Here is a 13,672-nt window from a genome sequence, read left to right as displayed (position 1 = left end):
TCCAGTTGATATCAAAAGCTTTATTAAAATCCGGAAGTACTATAATAGAAATACAATAATATTATTATTCATTGTCTGCAACACGTTATTCATCACTTCAATACACTATAACAATTGAATAATAAATATTGCAGGAAATTCAACTGCCCGATTCGGCAACAGCGCTCAAGTTACGCCATGAATAACGAGAGCTCTAACGTAGAACAATTCTCGAAAGAAAACCCACATACCTAGTTGGCAAATTGGTAAACAAAATTACAACGTCTTCGTTGGCGTCCTACTATTACTAATAAGTGTAGGATGACAAAGGGAACTGCGAGAAAAATCCTATATTTGGTCCAGTTCCTCAACAATCCGTAGGTGTTGAATTCCGATGTTTGATACTCATGTTTGGGCAACTCATTTCGATAGAATGAGAATGACGAAACTGGATGGCAATTCATTAAAAGTTAAGGCTTCAGTGCCAACAAAATTATGATGAACCAAATTGACAATTATTCTGAGAATAAAAAAGTACCGGGTTTTTCACCATAATTTGATTTCCCTTTTAACTTTGTTACTAGAAGAGGTACAAAAAAATGTTTCTACAAAAGTTTTACGAAATCGACTAGTGTTTTTTAAAATGATTTCACAAAACGAAATATATACAGAGTGGGCAACATACTGATAGCAACTTCATTTTTTCAAATGGAACACCCTGTATATATTTCTATATTTGACTAGCTCTTTTTCCTCTGATTTCGAATATATAACATATGTTTGGCCTATCTTTCTTATTCTGAGTACCACAGAGTTTTAAATCTTAAGAAATTTTGCATATAAAGTGAAATAACAAATAAGCATGCAAAATTTCAAGTTGATTGCGTCTAGGGAACCAGAGAAAATTCGATTAATTCTTTCGAAATAATAATAATAATAATAATGACTTTATTTTCACAATCAAATTTTTTTACAGAATATTCTCTTCAAATAGAAAATTATATGTGAAAGAAGGCGGAGTTCAGTAATGCATGTCCTGTTTATGATAGACGCCCCAGAACTAGAGCTCAAAAATCCCATATTTTGATGGAAAATGACCAAGTTTTATAAAAATATAAATGATAACAAGATAGACATACTTTTATGTTATTACTGAGTTTCTGCTTATATTAAGAAAGACATTCAAAAGCTGAAAAAATACTTATAAAGTGCATGATATTTAAATAAGAGTACCTATAAGGTGCAAGGGACTCAGGTCAATTATTATTCTTCAATTTGAATTGAACATTCTTCAAAATAATTTTGTTTGATTAGCAGTTATGAAAGTGATCATCCTGTTCTGCTGATATCTAATTTATGGCATTTAACTCGATTATACAAAAGTACCTAAAGGTTCGGTCCCTTTGTGTGCACACTCCTATCCCATTTATCGCTTAGGAACTTATCCGTATCTTCTCAAATTCCTTATGGCCTACCGCTGAAACTATTTAGCCCCCTTCTATTGGGTGCACACTCCTCTTGTTATTTCACCGTCTCTGAAAATGGATAATCAATACGTTTTCGTCCTTGCGAGCTGACTCATTCAGTTCTAGACTGACCACCTCAATTTGATGAAATCATATTCGAAGATCGTTCCAAATCTTTCTCCCGTTAACTATCCTCACTCATTCGTGTGGTTTGAATAATTATCTTATTATTTTGTCACCATCAACACGTGATTACTTGAACTGCTAATTAAGATTGATGAAACACCTCGAATAACTTTAACCTTACATATTTCTTTTTTTCAACATAATTGTTAAACTTAGTTCAGTATTTGTATGTGTACCAGTGTACCTATTATTGTTATAAATGAAATACATATATTCATGGATTCAATTCAAGATTCAGGTCCTTCAATATTGGGGTTCATGCAAGTCCCTAATATGGATTTTCTTTGTGGGATATCTTTCGTTTCGAGAACCTAGAAAATCCAGCATCCTCTACGGCCGCTATCTTGAAAACGGTGATCGCTTTGCTACTAAGCCTCTGTATGAAGAATTCCTTATATAATGACTAAACACAAGCCAAAGTTATATATAATTGACCCGGAACAAAGTTAACGTAGCGTTGTAGCGTTAAGCGCCATCTGCTAAGAATAAATCGAAACGTTTAAGATACTGCGAGAGCATAAAGAAGAATAAAGTCGGCAGCAGTCTGACATAATTTTATTGTTTGTGTTATTCGTTTCGAAATCTGTGGTGAACTCAATACTTCGTCTCACCAGAGTATAGGAACTATATAGTTCCTATGCTGTGGTCTCACACAACGGGGTTGAAAGTCCAGTTCAAATCTGGCTCAAATTCCGGCAGTTGTGCAGAGTAGCTGCCAGGTGACGTCACCAATGGTTGGAAATTACGGGGCAACCTGTCTAATCTTTAGACCTTGGCCAATGGCGATATGGATACCGGATGATGCGTTACCCCCACTCTTTATACTAAGTTACGAGACCTTGGGTGATTTGTAGCGTGAAGCGACATCTACCGAATGGAAGCACAATACTCGAGATAATGATTGCTGAGCGTAGGTAGGTACGTATCAAAATTAACGAGCAAAAACTAGAACTCTGGCGATCACAATTCCGATTTTTCTCAAAATAGGAATTTTCACCTGAAACTTTCATGTCATCAGATTCATTATTCGTTGTTGAAAGGGAAGGAAGATAAGTTGAACATTTGAATCCCGTATACAATGTATGGTGTTTTCCGCTGTAAATGTTAAGTACAATATTCATTATGCTTTTAGAAGTATTGTTGACATTATTCTTGCCGCTCCGTTGAAGTGTTCAATTCGAACGTTATTCGTTAATGAGATAGTTTATTTACAGTGCTCAGTTTGTAAGTTGCCATCTAAAATTCTGAAGTGAGGTAAATTGCATTGAGAATTTCGAAATTAATAAAAATATCAAACAAAGAGTCTGTATTTTGCATTGTATCGTATCCCTTAATATTCTAGACACTCCAAAAAAACAGAGATTAATATATGCACAAAAATTCATCTTCTCAAATGCGGTTTAGTTCACACAACGTGAAAGCTTTAGTCATTGATCTTTCTCTGCTCCTCATTGAATGAAACCGTTGATGGAGCTGCTAAATTTATTCAGATTTAAATTTCGCCCGTAACTAATATATTCCAAAGGGCCACATGCCTGCCACGTTCGTACACAGGGAACCACATCCTGTTCAGACAGTTGAACTGTTTCAGTGAGAGGAAGTGACCCTGGAAGTCAATGCTATAAAAAGACTGAGACATCGCCATATAAGGCATGGTTTGAATCACCTGGAGCATTAAACTGGTGGGTAGAATCGACCTCAAGAACGCAAGAAGTTCACCTACATGAAACAAGATATCGATCACGTGGGACTCGCTGAAGAATTACGCAAAAATGGTTATTATTAATAGAAATTCGGTCACTTCGATGACATGATATAAAATCATATTGACAGTATATTCATGAGATTAATTTGAAAAATCATCTATTAAATTAGGATAGTATCAAGCTATACAGGGGTTAGAACTATTTAGAGGGCCACTACAGGGATATCGAAAAACGTTAGACAGACAGGGTGGCAAAACAAAAAAGTTACGTTATTTAGGGATGACTGTGTTGGTGTGATTAGATCCGAAATATCTGCGATAATTCGGATCTGTTCACACCAATATACTAATCCCTAAATAACGCAACTTTTTTTGTAATTTAATCCACCCTGTCTTTCTAACGGTTTTCGATATCCTTGTAGTGCCCCGCTAAATAGTTCTCACCCTGTATACCGACAATTTGAACTTCAAATATTTCGAACAATTTTTTTCTACTCACTCGGAGTTATTATGGATTTACTTTGCAAGTATTTAATTTTGTCAGTTCATGTTGAAGGTGTTTTGTGATTCTTAGAATTGCAAAAATGCGAAATGCTGAAAATTTTACATGATTCGTCAAGAAAGACCATTATGGAATAAAAACTAACAGTCAATGAATTTCTCTCTGAATTTCTGACCAAAACCGCAGCATTTTTTCGAATAACTACAGTATTTCTACGACTGACTTTCTTCCCTTTCCAAAACACATATTATATTACCTCTGTATCCAAAACTTGTCAGTGCATAAAAGAAATGAAGGACGCGTAATGATGTCCTGAAAATACCTTTAAAAATGTTCTGTTGATTGGATTAGTCGTTGGCGTAATTGAATTCTTTAGAATAAAGAGTCCTTCTTCGAAGATGTATAATAAATTGAGTGAATATATCATATTTTACGTTTTAATTCTTGAATTGTTGTTGACATTGCAATATAGCACGGAATTATGAATTTAATGAATTAAGCTATTAAAATATTTTGACATATGCGTTCTATTCTTACAGTTTTTGTGCATTCTCAAAACCGCCAGAGAAAAATTCTCTCCAATTCCAAAATGTTTCTAGAAAACTATGATTATTTGTATACTGCCTTTCCACATCCGTAATATAGTTTATGTTGAGTTCCATTATGACGTTAATAAACCTGAACTTGAACGCTGACTCACTAGATTAAAATCTTCAATTCGCGCAGTTGAATTATTAGCGCTGATCTCAAAATCATTTTGAATTCTCGTTAAACGACCATTTGATGTTTAATACCTTATTATATGTGGGCTAATTTTACACAATGTATTTTTAAAGCGTCGAGATATGCGGCTACTGTTCCTGCTCATTAAACATCCAAAACAAAAAGGCACAACAGCACTGTGGAGTCCAGAGCATGGTTATTTCTGTCTGCAAGACGAGTGATATTCAGAAATAGATGAATGCAGACAGCTGCCTGAGTCTGGTTTGCATTATTGGGTAATTAATAATGTAAGACGCGGCGGAAATTATATCTGCAAGCTCAATTTCACTGTTACAATGCCAATGTTGATTTTTCAACCTTCAGGATAACAGCATACTTGATGTAACATGAGACTAGTCAAGTCTACATTGAAATACCATTTGAAGACACTAAATGATATTGAATGAAAGGCATTTTGAACTATTGAATAATTTTCATACTCCCTGCCCTTAAAAGATACTGCATTTCACAAAAATTGAGTAATAATTGGAACATTCCCTAGCAATGCAATTTTAAATTAATCATAAAAAAACAAGTTATATAACTGTTCCCATAATGAAATGTTGATGAAAAATCTGAAAGTTTTTGTGGAATCACTCTGATTTGAGGAGCTTGTTAAAATTAATCTTCAGATGTGTACTTAGAAGCTTTATCATTGTATCCTCAAGCCATTTAATTCAGATTACTGCGAAGTGAATTGATCAAAATGTAACAAATAATTTTCCTCTAATTAAGATCTAACATAAACACTGAAAGATAATTTGTGAATGAAACAAATTTAATAAACTCTCCAACAAGATCTATTCATATAATTCTATGGAAATATCACTATGGTTTCATTGATTTAATAAAGATCAGGTTGCCTGAATCTTGTTTCCCTTTTTGTATTTTTAACATGTTCCTTGAATAGTTGAAAAACATCAGTGTCATAATCTTTCGGGGTTGGCTTCACACCAAGAGCCCAATTATACAGATCCCAATCATTGGAAGGTTCATTTATCATTCTGAAAGGAAATGTTTATCCGGACAATAAATGATAGAATGTTATAAACGATTACTGAAAAAGTTGTCTAACCTGTCATATTCAATGATTTGTTCAGAGTTGAATTCTTTTAGATACTTAGATGCGAAGGTACTCAAGAGCAGATCGTTCTCTAACATACCCCTCTTTCTAGATTGATATAAAAGCCTAAAATGAAAAGTAGGTTGATAAATATTATGCAAACTAGGTACCATGATTTTCGATGCATATCAAAGCGAAAATAATATTCTAGAGTATCCTTAGCCGTAGCTTATTACTATGTACTAGAGTTCTTTTTTACCGTGCTTTCTTCTCTTCAATAGTTTCATCTGGCCTTCTCTTCGGTTTGGCAATAACTAATCCAGGAAACTTGGGTGAATTGACTAGTTCATTGTTCATCTCGGAAGAAAAAGACCTTATGTTGCTCACCTCAAATTTTAATATTACAAAATATTGGGTAATCTTCAAGTAATATACTTACTATTTTGTGGGAACCCCTGATGTTACGTAAGAAATTCATGATTAATATTAAAATGATATCCTATTTGAAGTAGTGTGCGTGTTATACGATTATGATTTCAAAAAATTGAATATATACTCTTAAGATTCTTATTTGATTTCAAATTCTTGCTGGTTTGTTTTCATTTTTTTTTAGGTTATTGTCCATTACTGACAGTTCCAAAATTGCAGAAACTCGACAATAGATGGCACCAGAACTAGTTCTGTATGTTGTATGTTGTAGAATTCTATACAGACATAATTTAAAAAGAATGCTGTTTCATCTTGGACGATTTGTAAATGCAATCTTTCCATTTCTCAATTTTATGAGCTTGATGAGTTCTTTGGGATGATGAACACATTTTTTTGCAGTATAATTAATGCCAGATCTAACAAATCGAGATTTATTCATAATATAATATTATTAATATTACAGAATTCTATTTGATCATTAATATTACAGAATTCTATTTCATCATTAATATTACAGAATTCTATTTCATCATTAATATTACAGAATTCTATTTCATTAATATTACAGAATTCTATTTCATCATTAATATTACAGAATTCTATTTCACTAGGTAGGTCTGTTTTTACCTATAGGCAACTCATGTTTCTCTATCCGCGTATTTTGCGTTCCGGTGGGTGTAGGTATATGCATAATATCAGAAAAATTATTATTCTAAAATCAGAGTTATATTATTTAGTAATATCTAAAAATTCCATTTTTCAGTTGTTACATATTTCAGGAGTTCACTCGTCCATTCTGTTATTTTTCTTGATGCTGAAAATGTCAATGACTCTATAAATAGAAAGAAGTAGGTATTCTGAATGTTGTCGAAATTCATTCTATCAATTGCCTACCGAAATTATGGGCGAAACATATTATTTATTGCCTAATATATGATATGATATCCAACCGAATATGATATGACATGATTATATGATATCTGATATCCAACCGAATCGTCAAAGTTTTCGTCACTACCAAATTATTTTATTTTCTTAAACCCTTCCTAATAAAAACATGAAAATCTCTTTGATACAATCAGTTTTGGTCCTAGAATGAGATGACCTGAAATATATTTTCCATATATGTAAACAGATTTCAGTAAGTTGCTAATCAAAATTTAAAAATGGTGTGTACTGCTTCATTCGACGTCTATATATTGTATAATTTCTCCCAAATCAATAACAAATACATCGATTCTGATCAAAGTTAAGCAATCATTATGACGGAGATTGGAGATATTAGTGTAAATTGCTTAATCGATCTTTAGAATTTAGAAATACTTTAGACAAAATGCCGAAAAATATGACCACAATGAAAACATATTAACTTGTGTTGAACGTTCTCAAGAATCAACGCACTTTATTGATTTTTACTATTTTCTAATGTAACATAATTAGAGTAAATCCTGTGTGACAGATTTCTCGGATCATTTTAAGAAAAAAATCCTATAAACATGCGCCCGCAAACGCTTTGGTTTCGAGATACAGAGTATTAAAGTTTATCTTTTTTTCAAGTTTTTTCTCTAAACACCTTCTCCTCGAATTATATTCAACTTGAATTTTGGTAGATATTCCAATTTTAAGTTTTCATCATGTGCTATGCTAATTTTGAAAGGAAATCTACGGAGTGATATTTGTTCTGGAACAGTGCCTGCTTCTTGCTTCTTTCCCCCAGACTTTTTTTGGTGGACCACCGGTAGCTTAGAAAAATGTAAAGAGAAACTTCGATCCAGTACTACACTTTTTGGTGTCTTGTAGTTTTGTCGTATCTACTACCGATTTCTAGAAAAAATTTCAACAATTCTCTGGCAATCCAAATTATTATAAAGATCCAGTTAGTAAGCTATGTTCAATAAATGAATAATAAGTTTTGGTACTTATTTACCTAATCTGTAGCATAGTATAAGTAATTCCTTGCACTATGTCTGTAGCGAAGACTCATAAAGATAAACTGGTATAATCCTACAAAAAAGTAAGATTACAAGAAACACCCTGTATCTCGAACAGAAAGCGTTTGCGGACCAAGTTTACAGGACTTTTTTTTTAAATGATCCAAGAAATCTCTCATTTTCGTTTGTACCTCCAATTTAGGAACATCTGTATACAGGGTGTTTCCTGGAACGAAACTTTAGAGGGTGATTCGTTAGGTCGTTTAAAAAAAATATAGCGTCAATTAAATTATCATTAAAAGTGTACCTCCTAAGGATTATATCGGATCGAATCTTCTACCGAAAAAAGATTAGATATCTTCTGCATACCATTATGCAAGAGTTTAAGAATTGAAAAGATTTTTGTGTTGGATTTTTAGTAATCTAAGGATGCAGAGATATATGAATATAATATCAATCTTACTTTTTAAGTGCATTCGATGAAGTACTTGAGGAAGAACTTAAAAATGTAAAATTGGATTACTCTTGCAGGATGAAGGATGTTGCCACTTTCTTACGATACCTATATCGCAGAAGGCTCCTTCTGAATGATACTTGTATTCAGTGAAGTTTATTACAATAGACGTCAGCAGAGATGATTTGACCCGTTTTCAACAATTTATAATCGACAATTCCGAGATCTGTACAACAAACACACAATAACAATAATCCTTTTTTAGGTGCAAGGAATTATTTTGAGAATGAATATCACCAGTTGTTGTCAACCAATGATAAAATTGCTTTGAATTGGAGTAGATCATCCAGTTTTCGTTTTGACTATAGAAAAGTTGATTGTGATAACTTGAAAAGTTTTGCAAAGAAATGAAGTTGTGGCTTGATGGATTATTATCTAACAATTTATTGGAACCTCACAATTCACCTGAATTAGGCGAATGGTTTCCTCAATAATAATTTAGTGTGTTGTACCTATAAAAATTTGCTTTTCATATTGGCATTTTCTCTATGTAACATTATATCATCACATGAACAAATTAACAGTGCATATGGAACATCAAATGTAGAGATTATACGAATAAAATAGAAGATATTTGATAGTAAATCTTTGTTTGTTACTCTTTGCTTCATTATAGTATATCCTCATACTATGGCTTTATACATGATGAGACAAAATAGGAAAAATGAGAAAAAATCTAAATTTATCTATTATTTATTTTTGATTAATTATGGTTATTCCATAACTGAATCCAACTTCAATAGTCCGTATTACCACCTCTTCTTTCAATTAACTACCCAATACGCCTAGGAATCCTTCGAATCAAGTCATTTATGAAATTTTTAGGCATATCGTGCCATTCTTACTGAAGGGCTAAACTCAATTCCTGAAAAGTTGAAAATGAGTTTTGGCTATTGGATATTACTCTCCCATACATGCTCAATTCGATTCATGTCTGGTGAGTTTGCTGGCCAGGTGATTCTCTGGATATTGTTGTCTTGGAGAATGTTTTTAACCCTTCGTGTGTGGTGTGGTAGGGCGTTATCATCCTGATAAATGAAATTATCCCCAAATTCGTTGCGCAGAGCAACAATGATTGGTTCAATGATGTTCTCTACGTAGATGGCAGTCATTGTTCGTTCAATGATAATAATAGGGGTATGGCGACCGAACATTAAACCCCCCCCCCCCCAGCAAATTATTGAACTGCCTTGAAAGGGCTCAACTTTCCTGACGAAATTAAGTCGCCTTAATCTGCCTGGACCTCTCCAAACCCTTTCTCGTCGACTAGCACTTTGTAAACCGAAACCTGACTCGTACGAAAAAAGTACATTGCGCCATTGTGGTATAAGCCAGTCTTGGTGGTGTTCTGCCCATTGCCGACGGGTAGCTCTACCTCCAGGTGATAGTCGAGGTACTCTTAAATGTTTTCTTGTCCTAAAATTCGAGGAATGCAACCATCTCCTTATGGTACTGGTTGAAACTACCGTCTATAGGCCCTCAAGAATGACTTCCAAGGGATGTTACAGATACAGTTCGATTCTTTTGTAATATTTGTGATACAATGGTCTTCTCTTGTAGATGTTACTCTGGATCGACCAGGTACCGGTTTTCGGGCAACGTTGCCTGTTTCCAGGCAAAGGGCCATTATGCGCATTACTGAAGTCCATGGAATATTCAAAAGTTGCGCAATCTGGTGGTTCGACAAAGCTTCTTGATGTAGGGCTACTATTTTTGTCCGGTCAAACTAAGAAATTTGATGTCCCGGCATTTTCCAAGGAATATTCTCAATTCTACAACACTCGTTATTCGCTGAAAACTTATTAACTTCGAATACACCTGTATCTATTCTCCAGAACTAATATCATTTTTCGCTGGTTTTCATTTAAGTGATAAGATAGTGAAGATTCCACACACAAAAAATTCATGTTACATTCAATAAGTTGAGAGTTGATGAGGGGGGCCAAGACTTTTGACGATGTGTGTATATATAAATCGTGGCAGTAGCTCATCATTTCCGTGTGTGATGTGTTTCAGATTTTCATCATAAGATCAAATTGACCGACAGGTTGAGTAGGAACCTTGAGTCAATTTTTTTAATTCGGTGGAATAATTTAATTCCATTTTTTTTTCTACTTCATTTAAAATTCTGACAATTGTATATTATTCAAGGTTATTTTCGTTTTGTCTACGTAAATGTACGTAAAAATTCATCATTTTTACATGACTGACTCGAAGATATTCAACAAAGAGCTTTTTGGTAACACAAAAATAAAACGATATAGGTACTCAAAGAAGAAATTTTCCATACCTAATACTTCGATGTTACCTTAACTGAGGCATTAATTAATCACGTGAATTCTTAATAATTAACAACAATTCAAATGTTGATTGTTCTAGGCAATTCAATACGGGAGGAAGTTGTTTTGAATTGATTGGTAACTATAGGCGTAATACTGTAGATGTTGACCACACTGGGAGTAAATAAGGAATTCTGAAAACTAGAGTTTTTGATTGTGTGAGCTTCGTTTCAGTAGGTGTAATAATATTTCTTCATGAAGCGTCAATATTAGTTTATTCTGAACTGGATCTCCAAATTCAGCATTTATGTGCTTCTTGCTTATATCCTTTGACCAAATTCTTCATTTATTTTTATTGAGAGGTATTACCACCACGTGGCTTTCCGAGTATCAGTCTTTAACTTTGTAACCCATTAATTTCCCCTCTTGCGTTCCTGCGATGACCAAACTTTGTACGGTGTAAGAAGTTGTACATTCACTTCATCTCCTTTCTTTTTTCGAAGCAAATGAGTAGAGCACAGCACTGTACGACGAATTACACGAAATTATAATTTACCTCTTCTGTAATGATTTTTGGTAGATTTTTCTTCACGAATAATTCAAAGATATAGGTATCAGTGCTTTGCACAAAATACATATTATGAATATTTTTGCGAAAAATGAAATGTTACCAATTTTTTTTTCATTCGCAAATTAAATATATTTACTTTCTTCCATGTAGATTTTTGTCTAAAGAAATTATGTGGAAAATCCATAAAAATTGGTGATTCGTAGAAAGAAATATCTTATCTTATCTCTTAATTCAGAATTTTACGCAATAATATAGAAGAGATAATATATAAAAATATATCATAAAAAAATTCCTGGTTTTTCCATGTTAACCGAGTTTTTAATTTCGTTGAATGTAAGGAATATAAGAATATAAAGAATAGATATTTCAGATTGGGTCCAAATTGGGTCAAATCTAACTCTCTATTCCAAAATTCTAAAAACATTCAACAATCTACAATCTGAACAAGAACAGCTGGGCGGATTTTGTTTATAAAAACCGTTACAGACTCATTAAAACTTTTAAATCACCGTGTAAATTCCAGGTCTGTAATTCTTTTTTTTTTCAAGAATGATCATCGAGTAAAACGTGTTCTTCAAAAATGATGTTCGTTTCAGTATTCATACAGAAATTTCATTTGGGTATTGATTCTTTTCCATTCCATTACTAATGTCGTCAATTCGGATGCTGAAAATATTTACATGGAATGCTCTATGAAAATAAAGTACGTAACGGATAAGAAGAAAACATTTCGCAACGTAACCAACAAATTTCCGAAGGATCATTCTTGAGGACAAATAAATAAAATCACTCGAACTTTTGAATAACAATATGTTTATTGACTCATAATAAATAATAAGTAAATACATAGTGACTAAATTTTTCCAACCTTTCGATTATAGTTCGATTTTCTTTTATTGAGTAAACCTTATCAACATTTTGAAGTTACACCTTTCATTTTCTTTTCTACATATAAATTTAAAAGATCTTTTCCTTGTTTTGCGATAAAGGAATATTTTCCACTAGGTATTTCATTTGTCACGTGAAGATCATTTAATTAACCTTGACTCACTTCAATATATTTTGTCGAAGATAAATAAAATTGAAACTGAACAAATATGTATACGAAATTCGTGAAGATGACAAAATTAGGAAAAAATTGTAGGTAATGGAGAAAATGAATATTATTCTAAATCTAATATTGAAAACTAACTTTTCAATTCAATAAAGGTATTCTTTTGCCTACTGTTCCCTGAGCTACAACGTTCTGTTATGAGGACGATCCTCTTCGAGTCATTGTACATTCAAGACACATAAAAAAATTACCTTTCACCAGTCTGTAGACCATCTTTATTTTCAACAGATTGTTTCCTTGCTTTTTCACACTGAAGTGGTTGTTGTATATCAGATACAACTCTGAGATACTGAGAAAATGCTCTGATTATCATGATTAAAATACAAGGCAGAATGGCAGAAATATATTCTCTGTAGTCCAAAACATAGAACAACTAAATTTCAGCACTCGCCAACGTACTATAGCATCAGATTGTTCAATCATCTTCAGAAGAAACTGAAAGTTTTGGAGTACAACAAATTTAAGAGAGATGTTAAGGAATTAATATTGATAAATTATTCTTATAGTGTCAGCGAACACTTCAATTAATTTTTTGTTTGAGGAATCTGAATATTTTTTTAATCAAATTTTCTATTTCAGTTACTAATTTGCTTTTTTATCACTATCATTGTATGCATATATATTTTTTCGACGTTTTCTATACAGTGTATTCTGTCTTAAAGAAAAAAAAATATTCTACGATTACTCGATGATTTCCGGATTTTGTATTATGTTATCCTTTACTTGTTTTATCGCTACCGAAGGTAGATAAACCTATGCAAAAACATTTGTTTAAGTGAAGCATAAAAAATAGAAGAATCTGAATATGACATTGTTCATAACCCATCCCATGAAATAAATAAAATAAATGAATCTGGTAGGTATTCTCTTTTAATTGAGTGTCCTATTGAATTTCTATGATTTCAACCGTGTAATGATATCAATGTTCATTAGGTATATCTAGATATAATCGGCGTGGTAACTTTCTCATAAATTAAATAGGAGTTATAAGGAATTAAAGGTCCCCAAACTCATTTAAATTTACTGAATCAGCCCCTGCTCTCGGAAAAAACAATAGGGATCCTTAATAAATTCCATGAAATTACCATGTTGGAATATAAAACCCAAATTTTATGTAAATTCGAAATATTCTTCATAAAATGGTTGAGTTTATATCAAAAAAGTAGGCTCT

At 32.8% G+C, this 13,672-nt stretch overlaps 1 protein-coding gene across 1 annotated transcript; it reads right to left on the bottom strand.

The window, feature by feature from the left end:
- Positions 1-5,382: 5,382 nt before the first annotated feature.
- Positions 5,383-6,299, bottom strand: LOC123677100 (succinate dehydrogenase assembly factor 2-B, mitochondrial-like). Its single transcript, XM_045613583.1, has 4 exons — positions 6,103-6,299; positions 5,923-6,050; positions 5,676-5,789; positions 5,383-5,604 (listed from the first exon to the last, which is right to left on the bottom strand). Exons 1-4 carry the CDS (start codon positions 6,139-6,141, stop codon positions 5,445-5,447), a joined length of 441 nt encoding a protein of 146 aa, XP_045469539.1. The 5' UTR covers positions 6,142-6,299; the 3' UTR covers positions 5,383-5,444.
- Between the last annotated feature and the right edge of the window lie 7,373 nt (positions 6,300-13,672).

This window comes from Harmonia axyridis, chromosome 3 (assembly GCF_914767665.1).
Source record: "Harmonia axyridis chromosome 3, icHarAxyr1.1, whole genome shotgun sequence".
NCBI classification, from domain to species: domain Eukaryota; kingdom Metazoa; phylum Arthropoda; class Insecta; order Coleoptera; family Coccinellidae; genus Harmonia; species Harmonia axyridis.
The sequence above is the reverse complement of the archived record's forward strand: the minus strand, read 5'-3'. Positions and strand labels throughout refer to the sequence as shown.

Bases quoted from the DNA above. Each gene is read 5' to 3' on its own strand.
- LOC123677100 (XM_045613583.1), bottom strand. From the start codon at position 6,141: ATGAATTTCTTACGTAACATCAGGGGTTCCCACAAAATA. The intron at 5,790-5,922 runs GTAAAAAAGAAC...TTTTCATTTTAG, and splicing joins ATTGAAGAGAAGAAAGCACG to GCTTTTATATCAATCTAGAA. The intron at 5,605-5,675 runs GTTAGACAACTT...ATTTCCTTTCAG, and splicing joins CAAATCATTGAATATGACAG to AATGATAAATGAACCTTCCA.